Below are 18,660 nucleotides of genomic sequence, written 5' to 3' on the forward strand. Positions count from 1 at the left end.
ATCATGAGGTTTAAACGTTTTAATGAGGCTTTTTGTGTACATGCGATACGTTTTCTCAAGTGCGCAGATTATGCAATGTCTTTTTCTAGAGTTACCATTTTCGTACATCACATCATTACCCTCTTTTACTGGTAATTGATAGACGTGGAATATGCGCGGAGAACCCCACAGCATCTTGCAGACGTTTTCGTTGTAAGGAAAATGACAGCCCGCATGACAAACACATTATGTTTGAAAGACCAAGACTTTTATTTGAATCAATAATTTGCTTTGTCCAGAATTTACAGTCAAGCTAACTGAAAAAAATCTAGTCTGCGATTGGTACGAACATAATGAAAAAATAAATCATTCTTTGTCACTGTTCGGATTGACACATTCCTTGCAATACTCACATGGCAAATACACAAGCTACGAACCAAAATATTGCTAACAGAAAATGTTATGGTACTATTGTTGTAACGTTATGTGACGTACGTTACGTTTCCGCATAGTATATCAAACAAGTATATTTTGACGTTAGTGCACTAAATTTACCCTGAAATGGGTAATATCTTTATACCTCACTTTTGATAACTCACTATCATTTTTTCCTGAATAACTCCAATTTTCTAATGATATTTTACAAATATCAACAATATTCCCATAGGGAGGTACTGTGGTAAATTAGCGTACCATTGTACGAGTCATTTGGAACAATCTATTGTCATAGACAAACAAAAGAAAGGCGTCAACAAACTGAATTTGCTGTGAATCGAACTTACAGGTATCTATACGTCATTCTTCAATACTTTATAACAATAACTTTGTTACAAATGAAGCACAGCAAGTGTGGACATTGGCAGACATTTTAGCTGGACGGGACGGTTGCTCGCTTCCTTGTGGCACACATGCAGCCCACCGTGACCTGTAGGATACTCTGCCTCTCCCGACACTTCCTCCTCTTGCAGTCGTACCTCTCCAGGATGGGCAGACCGGTCTTTATCGGGACGTTCTCAAAGTCCTTGGTGTTTTCCACCGAGACGCCGTCCGGTCCGTAGATAAGACATCCTTCACAGAGACACCGGGCCTCCACAAACGCTAAGGACGTCAAGGGGAAACATCAGCGGGTTCATATATAACATTAACGTCACATGTTTCTATTTCTAGACACTGATATCGATGAACTGCTAGAACAAAGCTGAATGTGTTTACAGATACTAAATTCTCTCACCTTTCATATCAAGTTCCGAGTTTAGGCATGTATTTATTATCTTCCCAAGTTTGCCATGGTAGCAAAATGCCGCGGGGGGCTACAAACTCAATAAGCTGTACAAGATGTAGAAAAACCTCATAAAAGATAAGATCATCTCTACGCAAGCCCCAAGTGACAAACATAATTCCTGAAATACGTACTGTCTGGAATCCGGTTTGCGGAATGGTTGGTGACGTAAACCCAGGGAGTCAATGACCTCTCGTTGACGGTTCTCTTGTCTTCGTCTTTGAGATCTGCAACAGCGGGTGATAAATGAGGTTAGCTATGTATGTACTGAATCAGAAACGAGCGGAAAACGGGTGGAACTGCTGCTAGGAGATAGCCATAAAAACCTCACCTTGTTCATGATCATTACAAGTCTTCCTACCCACCCCCAAGCAAACACTTATTACCAGAACACAACAAGTGAAAATATCAACGTTACCTATTTTCCCTGCTGGACAGCTTTGTTGTACCGTGTTCCCAGGCTGTGCTTTCTTGATAATTTCCTCATCCACAGCGGGGTGATCCTTGATCATTTCCTCCACTTTGTCCTTGTTGCACCACTGCTTGTTCTTCTCCTTCCTACACGGGCGCGTCTTCCTGCCCTTCCCGCGCTTTTTAGCATGCGCCTCTTGTCCTGCGACTAGGACGATCACCAGAACCATCACGAAAACAACGGCCTGTGGAGAGAAGAATATAACAACTACATGTAATTAACTTTAGGAGAAGAACAAAAGAATCTTTAAAATCAATTGCCTACAAACTGTCGTAATTTCACTTTAACTATAGTTCACTCTTTTCCAAGTAACGGTACAGGTGCTAGCGGAGAAATGGTGTTACAAATATTAACTATAACATTGATTCCTAATTCATTTTCCTTTTCACTCCGATGTTTACGATTAAGACTATTACGTGGCTCTTGTTACAAACACAGGGTATCTAACTTAAGGAAAAAAGCTATTCCTGAAATAATTACTCAGTCCTAATTTCTTGTCCGTTAGTCCTATTGTGCGAAGTAGTTTGGGTTAGCACAGAAAAATTACAGTTGAAAAATTAAAGTGTAGAATTGTGACGTGAACTCACCAGTCTCATCCTCATGCTTATCTCTGTCCTGTTGGCTTCTCAATTCTTTCACACTCTTGCGGCAGGTGGAAAACTGTTGCTGATTCTCCATGAGTTCAGCTTTTTATCTTATTTTTCTAACGGAAGTTTACGCGTCACGAGGGCAGTTAAGTTACATTGGTTGAAAAGAATGTTTCCTAATTTACAATCATTTTTGGAAGGGAAAGTTTTAGCAATTTAATTTCACTTGAAAAACATCACGTGTATGACATCAGAGGATTTAAAAAAAGCCCCACGAGGTATGGCGTGTGACAAGGTGATCAGGACAAACTCACGTGGCAGGGAGAGTACCGCGAGACTTCAGGGGAAATGGGGCTTTAGCAACACCTGTATTTCAGGAACATTCACGTTATTGTCCAATAGTTCTAAAGCGCTGTAAATTAAGCTAACAGAACCTCTCGTTATTCAAGTCATTGAGAATAATCTGTCGTTGTCTTCAGGGGTACTTAAAGTAAAAGTTTTGGCGGGGTTTTCACATGTAAGAGCCTCTTAACTGTAATACTTTAATACGTTAAAAGACATTGACGGGAACTAGACTCCCTTCCCTAAAGGAAACAAATCGGATACGTCTCAAGGACCCGTGAACGACTAACAAACTTCCTCCTTACTGAGACAGACCAGTGTGACATGCAGGCTAAGAAATGTGCGGTACACTTTGCAGAACATGCAATAACTTTTCGTGTCACAAAATAGGATTGACAAATACATGTAGATAAACAAAATGGTTAAAGAAAGCGACATGTGTGCAAGCTTGCTTTGTAAACGTGCATATAGTATAACTTTATGGGAACTGTCAAGTTATCTATGTTTACTTCCCGAAATATATTATATCCGTATTTACCAATGATAGTAGACATGAGTTGTTCGTCAATAATCTACTATAATGCAAACAAGGCTGACGTAGTCAGTTATGGTTTAATCACGTGACTGTGAAGGTGGGTTGGGGAAACAGGTTAACGAAAGCTGCAAATATTTACCTGTGAGGTAGGTCGTGTGACGTGTGCATAAACTTATATATAACGGAACATATCATGAATATTTCAGACAGGAAGGAGGAACTAAGTACCTATATTTGATGTGTGTAAAAGTTTTGTCTACAAAGAAATGCCTTAGAACTAGATAGACTTCTTACATTTCACCTGTTTATTGCAGCAGAAATACAAAACGCTTAAAAGAGTACTTCAATCAACGGATTCATGTATTTCTTCAAGTCATCTTAATTCATATTAATCTGAATAATGGCAAACGATGAATATTTCCCATATAAACATTTACAGGGAGTGATAAATAAGGTACCCGGGTCAGTTACACCGTAATCCTTACTTATCTTCAAAAACATTTTTCCTTTCTTTCATTTTGACTTTGGATCTTCAAATTGCCGAAGATCTTACTCACGTCTTTTTACAACTTCTTCCTTCTAGTTTGCTTATGAATATTCCAAAGCCAGGGTGAACATGTAGGCTACATTCCCGGGTTCGATTGAACCTTAACGCCCACGTTAAGATCTTGACATCGGATATGGCTGATAGACTACCAGGTGTGCATGGCATGCGGTAAGCCGGTTCCTATGCATGCTCACGGACCGTGTACTGACAGCCGTATATATACCAGACACCCAAAATAGACTGTGTACCTCAAGCAAGGGAGGGTGTGGGGCAGGTAGGAAATCAAGTCTCTTCCTTTTCAGCTAACACACACTTCTTTCCTGGAATTTCTGTTTCTTACAAGAAGGCTGAGTCATATCTCTTGGAGAAAGACGACTGTTGATTCAACTGCAGGGAGGTTTAAATAAGGCGTCAACCTATTTTAGGAGCTCATTTTAACGACAACACGTTTAAGGCTCGTTTTCAGCATAGTACATGTACTTCAAACTGAAGACTAATCGTCTAGTTTAGATGTATTAGTTTGAATCCCTCGATGTCAGGTACGACTAGCGGGGATTATAGCATTGAGATCTCGATTTGCATCACATACCGGCAGTTCCTCTTCCAAAGTCCCACCTTCTGCAACACTACTGATCTATTTCACCAGGTTTTGTAGTGTTCTGAGAAATGGTCTAAAGTTCAGCAGTAGATCTAGAATTCCTATCTAAGTGCATAATCTGTCCTCAAAAACTTTGCCATATACACATGTACCAAAGTACAAAGAAGACCATCAAATATAATGTACAATCCATGTGTAGTAAACCAGACAGTATCTTAGAATTAATAGTTAATCTCTTGATGCAAGTTAGCATGGTAAAATATACCAAGACTACACAAAGATTCCTGGGGATAATCTGACATCACCTCAACAGTAGGCAGCGACCCATCAAAATTATAGCAGGGTGTGAGAAACGATCACTAGACAGAATTGAAAATCGACAAGACACATTTAAAAGTACAAAAGTGAAACTTGAATGTCATTTGTCAATGATTGCAGTACAGGGGTTAACGCTCATTGCATTCATTTTTTGTGTGGAGACAGGAACGTCATTGATCAAGTACGTCATTTGCCTGATGATTTGGGGCTCTGAGACACAAAGAGGTACCTCAGTGCGTGAGAACCAATTCAAGTTGGAGAACTTTCAGTTCTCTTTTCTAAGCTCTTCTTACTCATTTTAAGCTGTATACTTACCCTCACACCTTTTCTAGGAAAAGCACGTTGTCAGAAAGACAGCAGATAAAAAGTCGTCATTCAGTATAAGTCTGTCGGCAAATGTCACTTTCATGTTGTCATATTTTTGCGGAACGCACAAGTACTTCTTCCGAATGCTCAAATGATGCTTCCTATCATTCCATGCGTAATATTTATTAATTTGTAAGGATTTCCGTTATTGATGACGTCAGTTGGCGTCAGGTGTGTTCAAACTAGTCCGTTTCATGAGGAACTGAGAAAATTCGGGGATGATTTCAAGACTGAGGATAGGTTCAGGCAGAGATGTATGACGTCAGCTATGTAGTACACGGCCCACTGGGCAATATTCAAGTATCCACAGGGTACAGTTTACAAATATCGTCTGTGCCGCTTCAAACTAATTACTTATTACATGTGTAACGTTATATGTGAGAATAATTATACTTGGCATATCAGATATTGTGTCACTTTTCACATATGACGACGTAGTTTCAACATAACGGTACGTAGACTGTGGTCTAGTTAGATTGAGAGTGTTAGAATTTAAAAGCAAAGCCCCAGTGTTAGAAATCCACACGTTGAAAGTGTTGATGGAGCCTGTAGATGTCTTCTGGAGATCGCATCGGGGAGAGCGTGAGCGCCTTGGTGACGTCACGGTTCTTCAGAATATTGACGTATCGTGATGGCAAAGTCGGACCGGATGTGACGTTAGTTGGACCGGATGTTGGAGGTGTGTCCTCGAAGAACAGGTGGGAGTACTGGATGAGAGAGGGGAATTTTTGTCAAATTTGCAAGTACATATCTCATGGCTAACCGGACGGCATTCAGTTTCAGTTACACGGCTGGATTTCAGTATACCGTTGAACAAGGCACATGTATCCCGGGGAGTGAGATTGGAAGAACGAGGCGAAACGGGAGAAAACAAAAGGCAGGCTAGGGAACGGACGTTCTTTCTCTTCATTATTTCCTTTTCCATTACTTTTTTTCTTCCCTAGCCTATTGTAAAAGTTCCACAATGAATTTAACCCTGATCATGCGTAACATACCATACTTTATGTGTTTTGATAAGTTATCAATTTTAGCTGTGGAAAGATGTCTGGAAAAATATCTTTTACAATATTCCGCCATCACCATTCCTTCACCGTCATTGGTTGTTCTCACCTGGTCCTTCTGGTCCTGACAGATAGTAACTGTGTATCGGGACAGGCACTCCGTCAGGTACAAGGGGCCATTGTTCAAATCATACAGGCACCCTTCCACGGCAGAGCAGATACCTGCACAGGAAACATGGAAATACTACTAAGTAGGAAGAGATATGCAATCTGTGCCCACTGCGGGTGTGTGGACACTTGATTACAACCTTTGATCATCAACCATGCCGACTGTGAAGACATATTTGATACAAAGCGTCACCCCCCGATTTGTACGCGAACCTCAACAGTCTATGATTTATCTACGCAATGAAAAAGGGAGATTTGCAGATATGGAAGAACGACATATATGCAACTAGAAAGGGGTTTGTAGCTGATTTAAAGCGTAACTCTTAAAAGATTTAATGATCCAACTTGAGTTCCACGAACACATTATCTTCGCCAAATAATCAAGGCTTATTATGGAGAGTGATTGATATTTACGTGCTTATCACCCCCTGCAAATTTGATCATGCACCATACCATTTAGAAGTTATGATGGGGCGAATGAGTCCAGTCTAGATGGGGTTAAAAATCATTTGGTGGTATGTATGTGTAGAGTGTGCTGATACAAATGTATATGTTATAACTGGTCATGAAAAAATATGAGTATGTTGATATTATATGGACCACAAAGGTTCGATATTGCAGTGTTGTAAGTTGAAAGTGATGATGATATCACAGTCAAAATATATGAATAATCTTTATTCCATATCATACACATTTTGAAAGACATAGTACATAGTACATGTACGTGTGACTCTTCCACACCTAGCAGTAGTGCAGTTTTGGTGACATTCATAAATATCATAATATCATAATATCATGATATCATAATATCATAATATCATAATATCATGATATCATAATATCATAATATCTTAATATCATAATATCATAATATCATAATATCATAATATCATAATATCATAATATCATAATATCATAATATCATAATATCATAATATCATAATATCATAATATCATAATATCATAATATCATAATATCATAATATCATAATATCATAATATCATAATATCATAATATCATAATATCATAATATCATAATATCATAATATCATAATATCATAATATCATAATATCATAATATCATAATATCATAATATCATAATATCATAATATCATAATATCATAATATCAATGAAATTCATGAAATTCATGATATTCATGATATTCATGATATTCATGATATTCATAAATTCATGTAATTTGATTGAAATTCATGAAATTCGTGACTTTTCCGCACCTAGCAGTTGTGCAGTTTTGGTGAAATTCATAAATATCATAGTATCATAATATCATGATATCATGATATCATAGTATCATAATATCATAGTATCATAATATCATAATATCATAATATCATAATATCATAATATCATAATATCATAATATCGTAATATCGTAATATCGTAATATCATAATATCATAATATCATAATATCATAATATCATAATATCATAATATCATAATATCATACTACCTATCCACGAAATATCATGCACAACCGCCAATAGCTCCTCGAGTTATGCTGGCGACATACCAACTCTCACACACACAAAGCCTGCTGCAGTTCTGTAGGAAAGCGCCAAATAAATCATTTTCAATCTTGACCTCCGTTCCCACAATCTCTTCCAAACTACCAAAAATCATTGAGATCCATCAACGTTTCCGTCACTTTTTTTGCCTACATACAAACACAGAAAAATTAAAAGTCCGCTGCAGTATTGTTGGAAAACGCCAGGTGAACGATTTTTGAACTAGCTTGACCTTTCTTTGCACAACCACTACACACCTACCAAATATCATGAAGATCCATCAAAGGTTTCCCGACTTATGCTCTTGACATACATACAGACCCACACAACAGCCGGCTCAACCGAAAACATAATCTACTCCGAGTTCCTCGGCGAAGATAATAACAAGAAAGCACACTAGTACTCGAGGCGAACGTTGCAATGAAACGTTTAACTGCAAATTTATTAGTACGTTTAAAAGCTTGAACGATACCAGTTATAGAAATAGTTTTCCCCGTCGTATTGTTATTTTGAAAAGGCTCAGTGAAATATCTTTCTCAGGTCCCGTGCTGTAATTGAAATATTGACGTACCAAGTCTTTTTAGGGTCGTATTGAGAAATTGTGCAATATGTTCCATAATGATTTCATTTGACGGTGATTCGTCGGCACAGTCGGTAATATATCACCCTCTAAACCCAAATTCAGTAAGCCTACTTCAGTTAACTTGGCGTCACCTCTGACTGCAGGTCCACTGTACACGGTGACGCTGGACGCCATGAGTGACGTCAGAGGCACGTCCTCCGCGTCCCCCACCCCGCACCGCTCCCAGGTCAGGTCCGTCACGAACGCCTCGCCCTGCCGACTCACCACTATCTGAAACAGGATCACACACAAGGACGCCAGCGTCATGGGTTCTGTGTCTTAGGCCATGTTGATTTGATTTTATGGATGACATCCTTCGGGAACCCCAAAAACTGAGGCGAGCGTGCAAATAGAAAAATAACAGTTTGTAAAAAAACAAATCCTCTGGGAACCCTAAAACTGATGCGAGCATGCGAATAAAAACAAAACGTTTTTCAAAAATAGTTATCAAATAATTGTTTCTTCATTTTTTTTCTTTCACATCTATTTCTTTGATTTTGGTATTCTACGACATTAGTATCTGTTTTCTGAAATGTCGTTTTGCAAATTACGGTTCATTTTGTAGCTACTTTAATTTTCACGATTTACACTATGGTAAAAAAAACTTCTTCTTGGGGGAAATGGACACAAATTGATGCACGCGCGGATGTCATCCAAATAATCAAATCAACATGACCTTACGGGACAAGATATTTGGCAGATTATCTGGAATCGGAGATATAGGATCATATCGAGACGTCGATGTCACAAATACACCTTACGGGTCAGGACATTCGGCAGATTGCCTGATATTGGAGATATAGAGATGTCCGGGTCAGAGTTTCCGTACCTCGGGGCCAGGGTACTCGGCAGAAATCGATGATGTATGAATCACACACACTGCGGGACAAAAGTCACCGTATATCAAGTCTAGGATCGCGAGCTTGCTCTGTGTATGTAACTTAACATATTCAGCATAGTCTTTGTCAACAAGGGTCTCTGGATATTTTACGGGATCTACACCGTTAAACATAAGCTCTCTATCATCAAAAAGCTTGACGATATGAGTTGGAAGGTCTTATCAGTATCTTCTAAAATTCATCTGTCGGAAATGCGTCAACATCAGTGCCAAATACTAAAATTATGGCTGACAGAATTATTGGATAAAGTTAGTATTATATTGTATACATTTGTAATTTTTTTAACAACAATTCACTAAGTTTTTGAGACAAAGTGTCGTCCAAACATTCTGTAAATGTACGTAGTTATCGAAAGTAAAGTATGCTGCAGTACATGCATCACCTGTGTTTCATTAGGCTTATTGGGCAAATTAATTAAGTTCCACAGGAACTGGCGATGGATCGATACTCATCCGCGCTATACGTCGATACTTCCATATTATGTATCCAAAAAGCCATGTAGTTAGTTTATGAGTCCTGAACATCAAACAGACTTGCAACAAAGTGTGCTAAAGTCCGGTGTGTATTAGGTGACAGGCTCTGACATACACTCTGCTTCACGTCGTTCGCGATCTTTTTCTCCGTCACGGAAAGTTTAGTTGTGGATGTCAGATGTATGACATGGACCTCCCCCACTTACGTCTGCAAAGAATACAACTCAACTGAGTACCGTCATGAGAGAGAGAGGGTGACTGCCCCCTACCCCCTCAAGTGCAAGTGAGGGATTATAATCAAGTGGGCTCTTGTCTTGCGATGCACACGATTTCATGGATGTCAACTGTAATTTTTCAAACCGTCAAGTTCACCGAACCTGTCCAGTGGATATAGCCCCAACTGGCAAAGGCGCGGGACTATTGATATTGGTTCCCTTTATAATCGTTATCTGATGCATGTTTTAATAGTCCGGTACTGTCCAAATTGACACGTTTTCAATACGAGATAGCTGTGTATTTGAGATTTCCTATTTTTCTATAGGAAGTACTAATTAGTCATTGTAACTTAAGTTTTTTTCAGATTTTCTCCGACGTTTGTCTGACGACGTCTACATCAACCCAGTAAATCTTTACGGAACTTTTTTTCCGGGGGAGGCTTTAGGGGAGTGTTACAGTCTAATCTCATCCATTTTGGCGCCCGGAAAGTAAGAATGACCCCACCAAGCACACTGAGCCCCTGGCCATCGGCACGACGGGTGCACTGGGGACAGTCTTCTGACCCGGGGTTGCCTATACCTGATACGGCCATAAATACATGGTGTGGATCGGGAGGTAGGGCTCACTGTTAGATCATACATCTGTAGGTGTTGTCGGGAAATCATCGGGAAAGTCGTAGGAGCTTTGCCATGAAAATACAAGCGCGGAGATGCAAAATATTGGGTACAGCTCGAACGCAGAGTGCGCCTTGGATACATTTCTAATGTGATATTAAATGATATCGTACCACATTGACAAGTTTGACCTCACCATTCATTAACTTCCTTCATGTATGAGTTATTTCGATTCTTGACAACTTGATGTAATCCTAAAATCAATAGAGTTAGGTATTGCAAAGATTAACTTACTATCAGCGTTTTCTCATCTCTTTCGATTCTATCAAATCAACTCTATTCTATCCGAAGTGCTATCCATGAACAAAAACACATTATCACATACCGCTTCCGTCTTGTCCATCTGTCTTAGGAAATCTATGACAGAGTCCAGTCGAACGTAAGCCTGGTCATCCGTCACTAGGAACCAGTCAAAGTCGTCTTCCCGCCATTTACACAAGTATCGCAGTATCGGTACATCTACAAGCGTGGACTCATCACTCAGTACGACTGCAGGCAGCCCAGGTCGGCTCTGCTTGTCTGTCGTCAGTTCGGCTGATTTTGGAAGGAAGAATTCCACAAACGCCTGCTCGTTTTCCCCGGCCCAGGTGCTGTGCGCCGCTGACGCGAACGTGGGCCTTCTGCTCCGTGACGTCATGACGGAGACGTGTAGCGGGTACCTGACTTTGCACTTGAGATCCGCATCTCGGAGAACCTGTACGAACTCGCCATCTTCGGCGCGGGTCTTGTCGTGGTTTCCGCCCGTGTACTCCCGGGGATTAGACTTCTTAAAAAATCGAAGCTGTAGCCCCACTAAAAGAGTAATAAGGACACCGAACGTCGCAAAATGGCGGACGGAACGGCTGACGCACCAGCGCCGTACCCGCCTGCCCGGACAGACCCCACCGCCCGCCGCCTCCGCCATGGCTGTGGAACTCCGCGCGCCCGGGCGGGTTTTACTACGACGGAAGCAATAGAAATGATGTTCGACGTTTTGATACGTTCAGTGCCTCTCTGTACCTTGTGACCGCAGACTTTTATTGATCAGCGGTATTAGAAAATGCTTTTAGCGCGTATTTTTCGCCGTCAGGTACATAAATGTCAAGTTTAATGGCTCAGTACCTGAAATAGACGACGGTTATTCAGTGACTTGCCGTGGGGCGAAACAGACTTTTACAGTTTACATCAATCTTATCGACAGGAACAATGTGGGAGAGAAACAAGCTGCTGCTTTTAGATTATTGGGACCTTCGCCATGAGGTAGATTGGAGTAGATGAGATATAGCTGGGGGCCGTGATCGCGGTTGTGCCTTTGAGTGACAACACCGGTACCAATTGCAATCTCACCGCGACGTCTAGCGAGTATCAAAAGTATCACAAGCTGTGACAAAAGAATCAGTTGACTGTTGATACTCATATTTAACTATTAGAGCGTTGACGATAGCCAGGTATGTCATCCATATGTAAGGTGAAAGCTTCCAAATGCTGCTACGGATGATAACGATTACTGGACCGGACAGTAGCTTATATATATTCAGCTGCCTTTCATTCTCATAATGCGTGTCAAATGTTACGGAACGTTAACTACTGTGATATTACATACATACCAATTGCATGACTTAAAACACACAAGCAGACATATCAAAGACGTAAACATGTCATCCAGAAAACTAGCTAAAACCAAGATGTGAACAAATATATTTTATTGCATTTCTAATAACAGAAAACAAACATTTCCAAACGTCAATTGACTTTAATTTGAATATTGCTCTCATACGTGTTATCCCATGGCCATACGCATCTGATATCAGAACTATGCTGGATTGGCTGATTGATTCTTCTATATATCAGTTTATAATCGGTGTTTCAAGACCATACAAAGGAATGCTTGTGCCAAACGCTGACCCGCTACCACAATTTGTGATTGATAGCTAACGCACTTCTGCCAATCGGCGAGTACATTCGTAAGAAATGAATTATGGCTGACAGAATTATTAGATAAAATAAGAGCACAAGCAAAAACAACGTTTGCGTTACCAGGAAAGTAAGTAACCATTGATGCTTTCTGTGGTGTGCGCCGTTTTCTGATCTCACCAGGATAAAGTATATGTACACGAACCACTTGCCTCAGCGCTACCTGTCGATATGAAATAAAAGTGCACTTCACTTACTTCGAATACATGTGCAGGTTAGCTTTCAAGGGAACCTTGAAACAGAGGCATATATTAAAGGAAGGTGTTTCACAAGAATCTGTAATTACATTGCATTCAGTCAATCTCATATTTTCTGTGACAACACTATCTGACATGGTTGAACTTTTAGATATTTGTCTACTTGTCGTTTTCTAGCTGTCGAACTTAGTCGAACTTAGGCGTATTAACGTTACATCACAAAAGGTAGATCACAAAAGGCAGGAAAGTACTAAGCAATCCAGATTGCCCCGCTATATCCCGCCATATTACCAAATGACAAAGGACATTGAGGTTAAAAACCAGGCACTGAGAGAACTAATCTCCAAGCAGATTTATCGGTGGTATACGTATGACAGTAGGAAAAAATGCAAAAGGCATTTGTTTGCCTTTAATGTCATGCCACCGGTAAACCTGCATGGAGATTAGGAGAGAACCAGCGTACTTATATGCATGCGGCAGCCGTGCCTGGATGTACCCCTTTGATTTGCTGCCGGCTCGGTTAATCCCCGTCCTTACGAGAGTTAATCCGGTCTGAGCGGGTTTATCGGCCCCAGGTGCAGCGGAGCACGGTCCCGTCGTTGCACCTGTCACCACTTCCCCTGGACCCCGACATGGCGGCAGGAGAAGGATGGCCCAGTCAGGACATTTCTGGACCGCTGCCATCCATCTAGGCCTAAATCACCGCTCAAAAACATCACCTCAGCTTAGAACCACCGCCAACTGGATCACTGGGCGTGTTTTCTGCCGGATTTCCGCCACGGAGAGGCGAGGGGAGGCCCGGCACGAGACAGACGAGAGGCTTTGATATCTAAGCTGACGCATGACATTGCTTTAATTAAACTGTTTGCCCTGCACCCCCGGGACTGTTCCAAACGATAAACTGACCAAGGGTTTTGTCAGATATTGATAGGGAACAGCACCAGGGCCGACATGTCATTGAGAAAGGACATTACTGTCTACCGGCAAGCTCATTTCGCCTTTTAAGACAAATACATTTCTCGTGTAATGCGGACGATAACAGAGGGCAGACTGACTGCATGGAAGACTAACTCCTTAAGGTTGCTGCGAAGTTGGATGAAAAAATTTTGTGGACCACGTAGCGTTTCAATATGTCCCGTACCTCAGGACGACAGTGAAGTAGATTTCAATCAAAAAGGTCCGTGCTAAACTCTGATCACAAAGATTATGACCTGGCTTTAGAAGCAAATTGAACGGAATTAGCTATAGGGCTCGAAGATATTTATTGTAATTGAGGTTAGAAGGATGATCGTTATTTTCCAAGGATTCGAAACCATAGGTCGACGAAGCCTGGGATTTTGCCAGAGTAGCCAAATTTGTCGTGAAGTCATGAGCATCAAACCTCACCACTGGCAATGTATTGGATTTATATAGTTGCTGTATTTATATTCCCCTTCCAGTGGGAAGGGGGATATACTGTTTTTGCTTGCCTGTTCTTCTTCTTCTTCTTTCTTCTTCTTTCTTCTTCTTCTTCTGCCAAAAACCAAGTAGATGTGCGGTGGTAGCTGTACTAATGGTATTGCAGCAAGTTATATGTACCTTATGTTACAATGTACGGATGTTATATTTGAGATGTAGGTACCTATAGGAAAGGTAAACACACCTGACCATGAATTATGCTAATGAGGACCTCATTTGCATAATTTATGCAGAAACTTGTATTTCCCTTACCGTAAAAGCTACAGATGTCATATTTGAGATGTAGGTATCTGTAGGAAAGGTGAACACACCTGGACATAAATTATGCTAATGAGGACCTCATTTGCATAATTTATGCAAAAACTTGTATTGCGTTTACAGTAAAAGCTGCAGATGCCATATTTGAGAAGTAGATAAATTTAGGAAAGGTAAACACACCTGGCCATGAATTATGCTAATGAGGACCTCATTTGCATAATTTATGCAGAAACTTGTAAAGCGTTTACAGTAAAAGCTGCAGATGTCATATTTGAGATGTAGATAAATGTAGGAAAGGTAAACACACCTGACCATGAATTATGCTAATGAGGACCTCATTTGCATAATTTATGCAGAAACTTGTATTTCCCTTACCGTAAAAGCTACAGATGTCATATTTGAGATGTAGGTATATTTAGGAAAGGTGAACACACCTGGACATAAATTATGCTAATGAGGACCTCATTTGCATAATGTATGTATATCCCTTACCGTAAAGACTACGGATGGCATATTTCAGATGTAGGTACCTTAAAGAGAGGTGAACACACCTGTACATAAATTATGCTAATGCGGACCTCATTTGCATAATGTATGTATATCCCTTACCGTAAAGACTACGGATGGCATATTTCAGATGTAGGTACCTTTAGGAGAGGTGAACACACCTGTACATAAATTATGCTAATGCGGACCTCATTTGCATAATTTATGCATAAACTTGTTTTTCCCTTACTGTTAAGGCTACGAATGAGATGCATGTACCTTTAGGAAAGGTCAGAAAACCTGGCCATAAATTATGCTAATGAGTGCATTATGCATAATTTATGCACATCCCTAACCATAAAAGCTACAGATGTCATATTTCAGATGTAGGAACCTTTAGGACAGGCCGAACACACCTGGCCATAAATTATGCTAATGCCGACCTACTTTGCATGATTTATGCAGAAACTTCGTCATATCCTTACAGTCAATGCTAAGGATGTCATATTTGAGGTGTAGGTAATGGGAGGGGAATATTCTGCATTTTCCCGAAAATGTTGCCATTCTAGTTCCTCTATCTCTTAGTGTAGTGGCTCATTAAAAATACGTCAGAAATGTGTTGAAACTTGCCGCTGATACTGGCAATATGAAACCCGCAAACAGGCTGTAGCCGCTTCTCTCGGCCTGTGTTCTAATGGAGCCATGTAGAAGAATAGCATATACGAGAAATGAATTCTACAAGGTAACTTACATCTTGTTCTTTATCTACGTACTCCCAATTACATCTGTATCTGCACTTTGATTTACAACAAATGTCACGTCTCATTTGTGATAAGAATCCATAAATGAAGCATAGATTTGTATGATAGAATAGTCTTAATGGAATCCGTTTGGTGGGCATGTATTAATTACATTATATCTATTCTAGTTAACACCAGGAAGTGACATATCTACGTAGGTAATGTAATCGTCTTAGTCAGGCCCGCGCTAAATTGAACAGAGACGAAGTGGTTACAAGCAAACAATACAAAACAAGTCAAAGAGAAATCGCTAAATCCATTTACAAAGAATTGATCGATTTCTCGATTAAGTTAAGAGTTTGCCATCCTATTAAAGTAAGCTGGGATGGTCCCAATGATGCAGTTGTTTTTGCAATAACGTCTTAAAATGTCTTCAGAAAAAAGAACAATATCACCCATTTGCCAACTTCTCACGAGTGGGATCTCCCGACATATCTAATACAGTAAGACATTTCTCTTCTGCAGCACTGCTAAATTGGCGTATGGATCATACATTAGATTTATCCGTGTAACCTTTCATCGACAGAGCCTGTATCACGGCTTATCGTACTATTTGTTTCCGTGTATTTGTGGAGGCGGAGGTTCTTCATCAAGCCGTGGTTGATAATGGATGTGTTTTTACAGACGCGGTGACACCTGTACCGGCTTGTCCTTCACTGTGACACCGAGGAGAACACGTAGTCTCCTGCACAGACCTTATAATACATAGTCTAGGCGATCGGAGCAAAGTTGTGCAAATTATGGTAAAGCATGAAATTTGAAATCAGGGTTCTATACATCAAAAGAAACAATTCTAGGCCGGGTGGAGCCAACGGAAACCTGCTGGTTTATGGCAACTGTTGCTTAGTAACCTTTTTTTGCCTGGCAGCGAGAGCTAGTGTCTGCAGTTTTTTCGTGCATACACCTTGATTTGTGGGCCAAATGACACAAAATTTGAATGGTGGTAACCAAGACCCTTATCTTGATTTTTTCTTTCTTTTCTTATTATGTGTGGATGGCGGTTTTCTTATCTTTTATGGCTTTTGTGACTGATTTGCACTGTTATTGATCTATTGAAAACCACCCGATTATCACCAACTTAACAATCTATCATAAAGTCATGAGCAGAATGATTAGAATTACTGCACGTGACCTTGGACTGAATAAGAGAAGCGTCCCGTGACATCAGTATCTCTGCTACATCTATAAAACGGTGACAAGATATCTACCGCGGACAGGTGCTCCTGAACATTGACAATGGGGACTTCAGGGTTGGCGTTGTGATCACGCTTGGCCATGTACAAATGCACGAGCCATCAGAAAACAGCGCACACCATCCCAAAATCAAGCCATAGAAACCCACCAGCCTCCCAGAGTGCCCGCGCAGGAGTCTAGACTAGAGAACACGGCACAATCGCGGAGCGCTGATGTATGAAAGTCGAGGGCTCAGCTGGCATTTACAATATAATCATCTATCACTGCGATACAGGGTGTCAACGGTTTTAATTACTGAAGCAAGTGAGAGTGGAGCGCAATTCATCACCATTGTCAAGGTGAAGGAGCACCTGTTCTCGGTAGACACCCTTTCACCGGTTTATAGATGTAGCAGAGATGGGGATGTCACGGTACGCTTCACCTATTCAGTCCAAGTTCACGTGCAGTAAAGTCTGTCATTTCGCACATGACCTGATCATAGATGAAGTTGATGTTAATTATGTGCTTAACTACGATTTCTTTACAGCTTTTACATAGGTAGGTAGTAAAACGTATGAAGTATTGACTTTTGAACACTGCTGACCTAAAAATGGAAGAACAAATATAGAGAGAGAGACAGAGAAGACATAGAAATTACTAATATGATCGAACCAAGTGGCTGATATGTCCTCAGCTTATGAAAATGCATGAACGCGTCCCCCTCTCAAAATAGCAAAAGCTGACAAATTTTGTAACCCCCTTTCAAGGACCCCCATAGAAATGAAACTACGCGATACGTCGAAAACAAAGACAAATATTGACTTTAACTCAGAAACCTTTTGTAATGTATGAAAGTCACGTCTCATAACACGTTTGCATCTATCCATACACAACAGGCGATCCGACAGATTGCTGTAGAACGTAACAGGTAACCGCTGCCACGCTCCCTTGATTGCGTTACTGAGTAATGGGGCACAAAAGGCAGGACGGAGGTCATTAATCATAGCCATCTTTCATTCAATTATGCCGCAGGCTTAGCATAAAGTCATACTATAAGTTACAAACTATCACGTACGCTCTAAAATACCGCGTGCCATTTCAGAAACATCCAGGAGTAGTAATTCATGCTGTGTGTCTAACCGGAGGGAATGTTATCAGAATACGTAATGTAACAGACATTAATCTGGAGATTTACGTGAGATTGAAACCCGGTACGTTTCGTATTGATTGTAGTGAGATATGACGTACGTCTGGGGGTACCGTTACCCCTTCCTGATACACCTATCCTTCATACAAATCTTTTCTACCTGAAACATAAGTCATTCATATCATCCATGGCCATGTTCACGATCCTAGGTACTCAGTCCTCATTTCATTCTCCCGTTTTGCTGTGGAATACGGCATTGCCGGCGTTATACAGCGTATGGCCAACTTGTTCAGCACAATCAAAATGACGAAAAAATTTTGTTCACTGTCACAAAAAGAATTAGTTCTTTGTCGCTATCTCACGAAACGCTTGAATATTGATAAAGGGTTTCGATCCAGAAAATCTATTCATATGATCATATTCTATTTATTCCACACAGAATGCGGACCCCCCTGCGCCACTGTTCTTCTCTGGGGATAGGCGTCAATTCCTCCCGGTATTCACTAATAGCTCAACATCACGTAATAAACATGTCTCTAGTCACCTACAAGGGCAGGACTGTCTGGGTCACTTCTGTGTGAT

At 40.6% G+C, this 18,660-nt stretch overlaps 2 protein-coding genes across 2 annotated transcripts; both read right to left on the reverse strand.

Annotated features, from left to right (window-relative positions):
• Window positions 1-280: 280 nt before the first annotated feature.
• LOC136438584 (interleukin-17B-like) lies at window positions 281-2,598 on the reverse strand. The gene is made up of 4 exons (XM_066433448.1): window positions 2,318-2,598; window positions 1,677-1,914; window positions 1,393-1,485; window positions 281-1,077 (listed from the first exon to the last, which is right to left on the reverse strand). Exons 1-4 carry the CDS (start codon window positions 2,330-2,332, stop codon window positions 848-850), a joined length of 576 nt encoding a protein of 191 aa, XP_066289545.1. The 5' UTR covers window positions 2,333-2,598; the 3' UTR covers window positions 281-847.
• A 2,265-nt stretch (window positions 2,599-4,863) lies between these two features.
• On the reverse strand, window positions 4,864-11,677 carry LOC136439308 (chondroitin sulfate synthase 3-like). The gene is made up of 4 exons (XM_066434672.1): window positions 10,932-11,677; window positions 8,437-8,575; window positions 6,134-6,246; window positions 4,864-5,730 (listed from the first exon to the last, which is right to left on the reverse strand). Exons 1-4 carry the CDS (start codon window positions 11,508-11,510, stop codon window positions 5,536-5,538), a joined length of 1,026 nt encoding a protein of 341 aa, XP_066290769.1. The 5' UTR covers window positions 11,511-11,677; the 3' UTR covers window positions 4,864-5,535.
• Between the last annotated feature and the right edge of the window lie 6,983 nt (window positions 11,678-18,660).

This window comes from Branchiostoma lanceolatum, chromosome 7 (genome assembly GCF_035083965.1).
Source record: "Branchiostoma lanceolatum isolate klBraLanc5 chromosome 7, klBraLanc5.hap2, whole genome shotgun sequence".
NCBI classification, from domain to species: domain Eukaryota; kingdom Metazoa; phylum Chordata; class Leptocardii; order Amphioxiformes; family Branchiostomatidae; genus Branchiostoma; species Branchiostoma lanceolatum.

Bases quoted from the DNA above. Each gene is read 5' to 3' on its own strand.
- LOC136439308 (XM_066434672.1), bottom strand. From the start codon at position 11,510: ATGGCGGAGGCGGCGGGCGGTGGGGTCTGTCCGGGCAGGCGGGTACGG. The intron at 8,576-10,931 runs GTATGTGATAAT...ATCCTGTTTCAG, and splicing joins AGATGGACAAGACGGAAGCG to ATAGTGGTGAGTCGGCAGGG. The intron at 6,247-8,436 runs GTGACGCCAAGT...TTTCCTGTGCAG, and splicing joins CAGTGGACCTGCAGTCAGAG to GTATCTGCTCTGCCGTGGAA.
- LOC136438584 (XM_066433448.1), bottom strand. The intron at 1,486-1,676 runs GTAACGTTGATA...CCGCTGTTGCAG, and splicing joins CTGTCCAGCAGGGAAAATAG to ATCTCAAAGACGAAGACAAG. The intron at 1,078-1,392 runs GTACGTATTTCA...TGACGTCCTTAG, and splicing joins CGCAAACCGGATTCCAGACA to CGTTTGTGGAGGCCCGGTGT.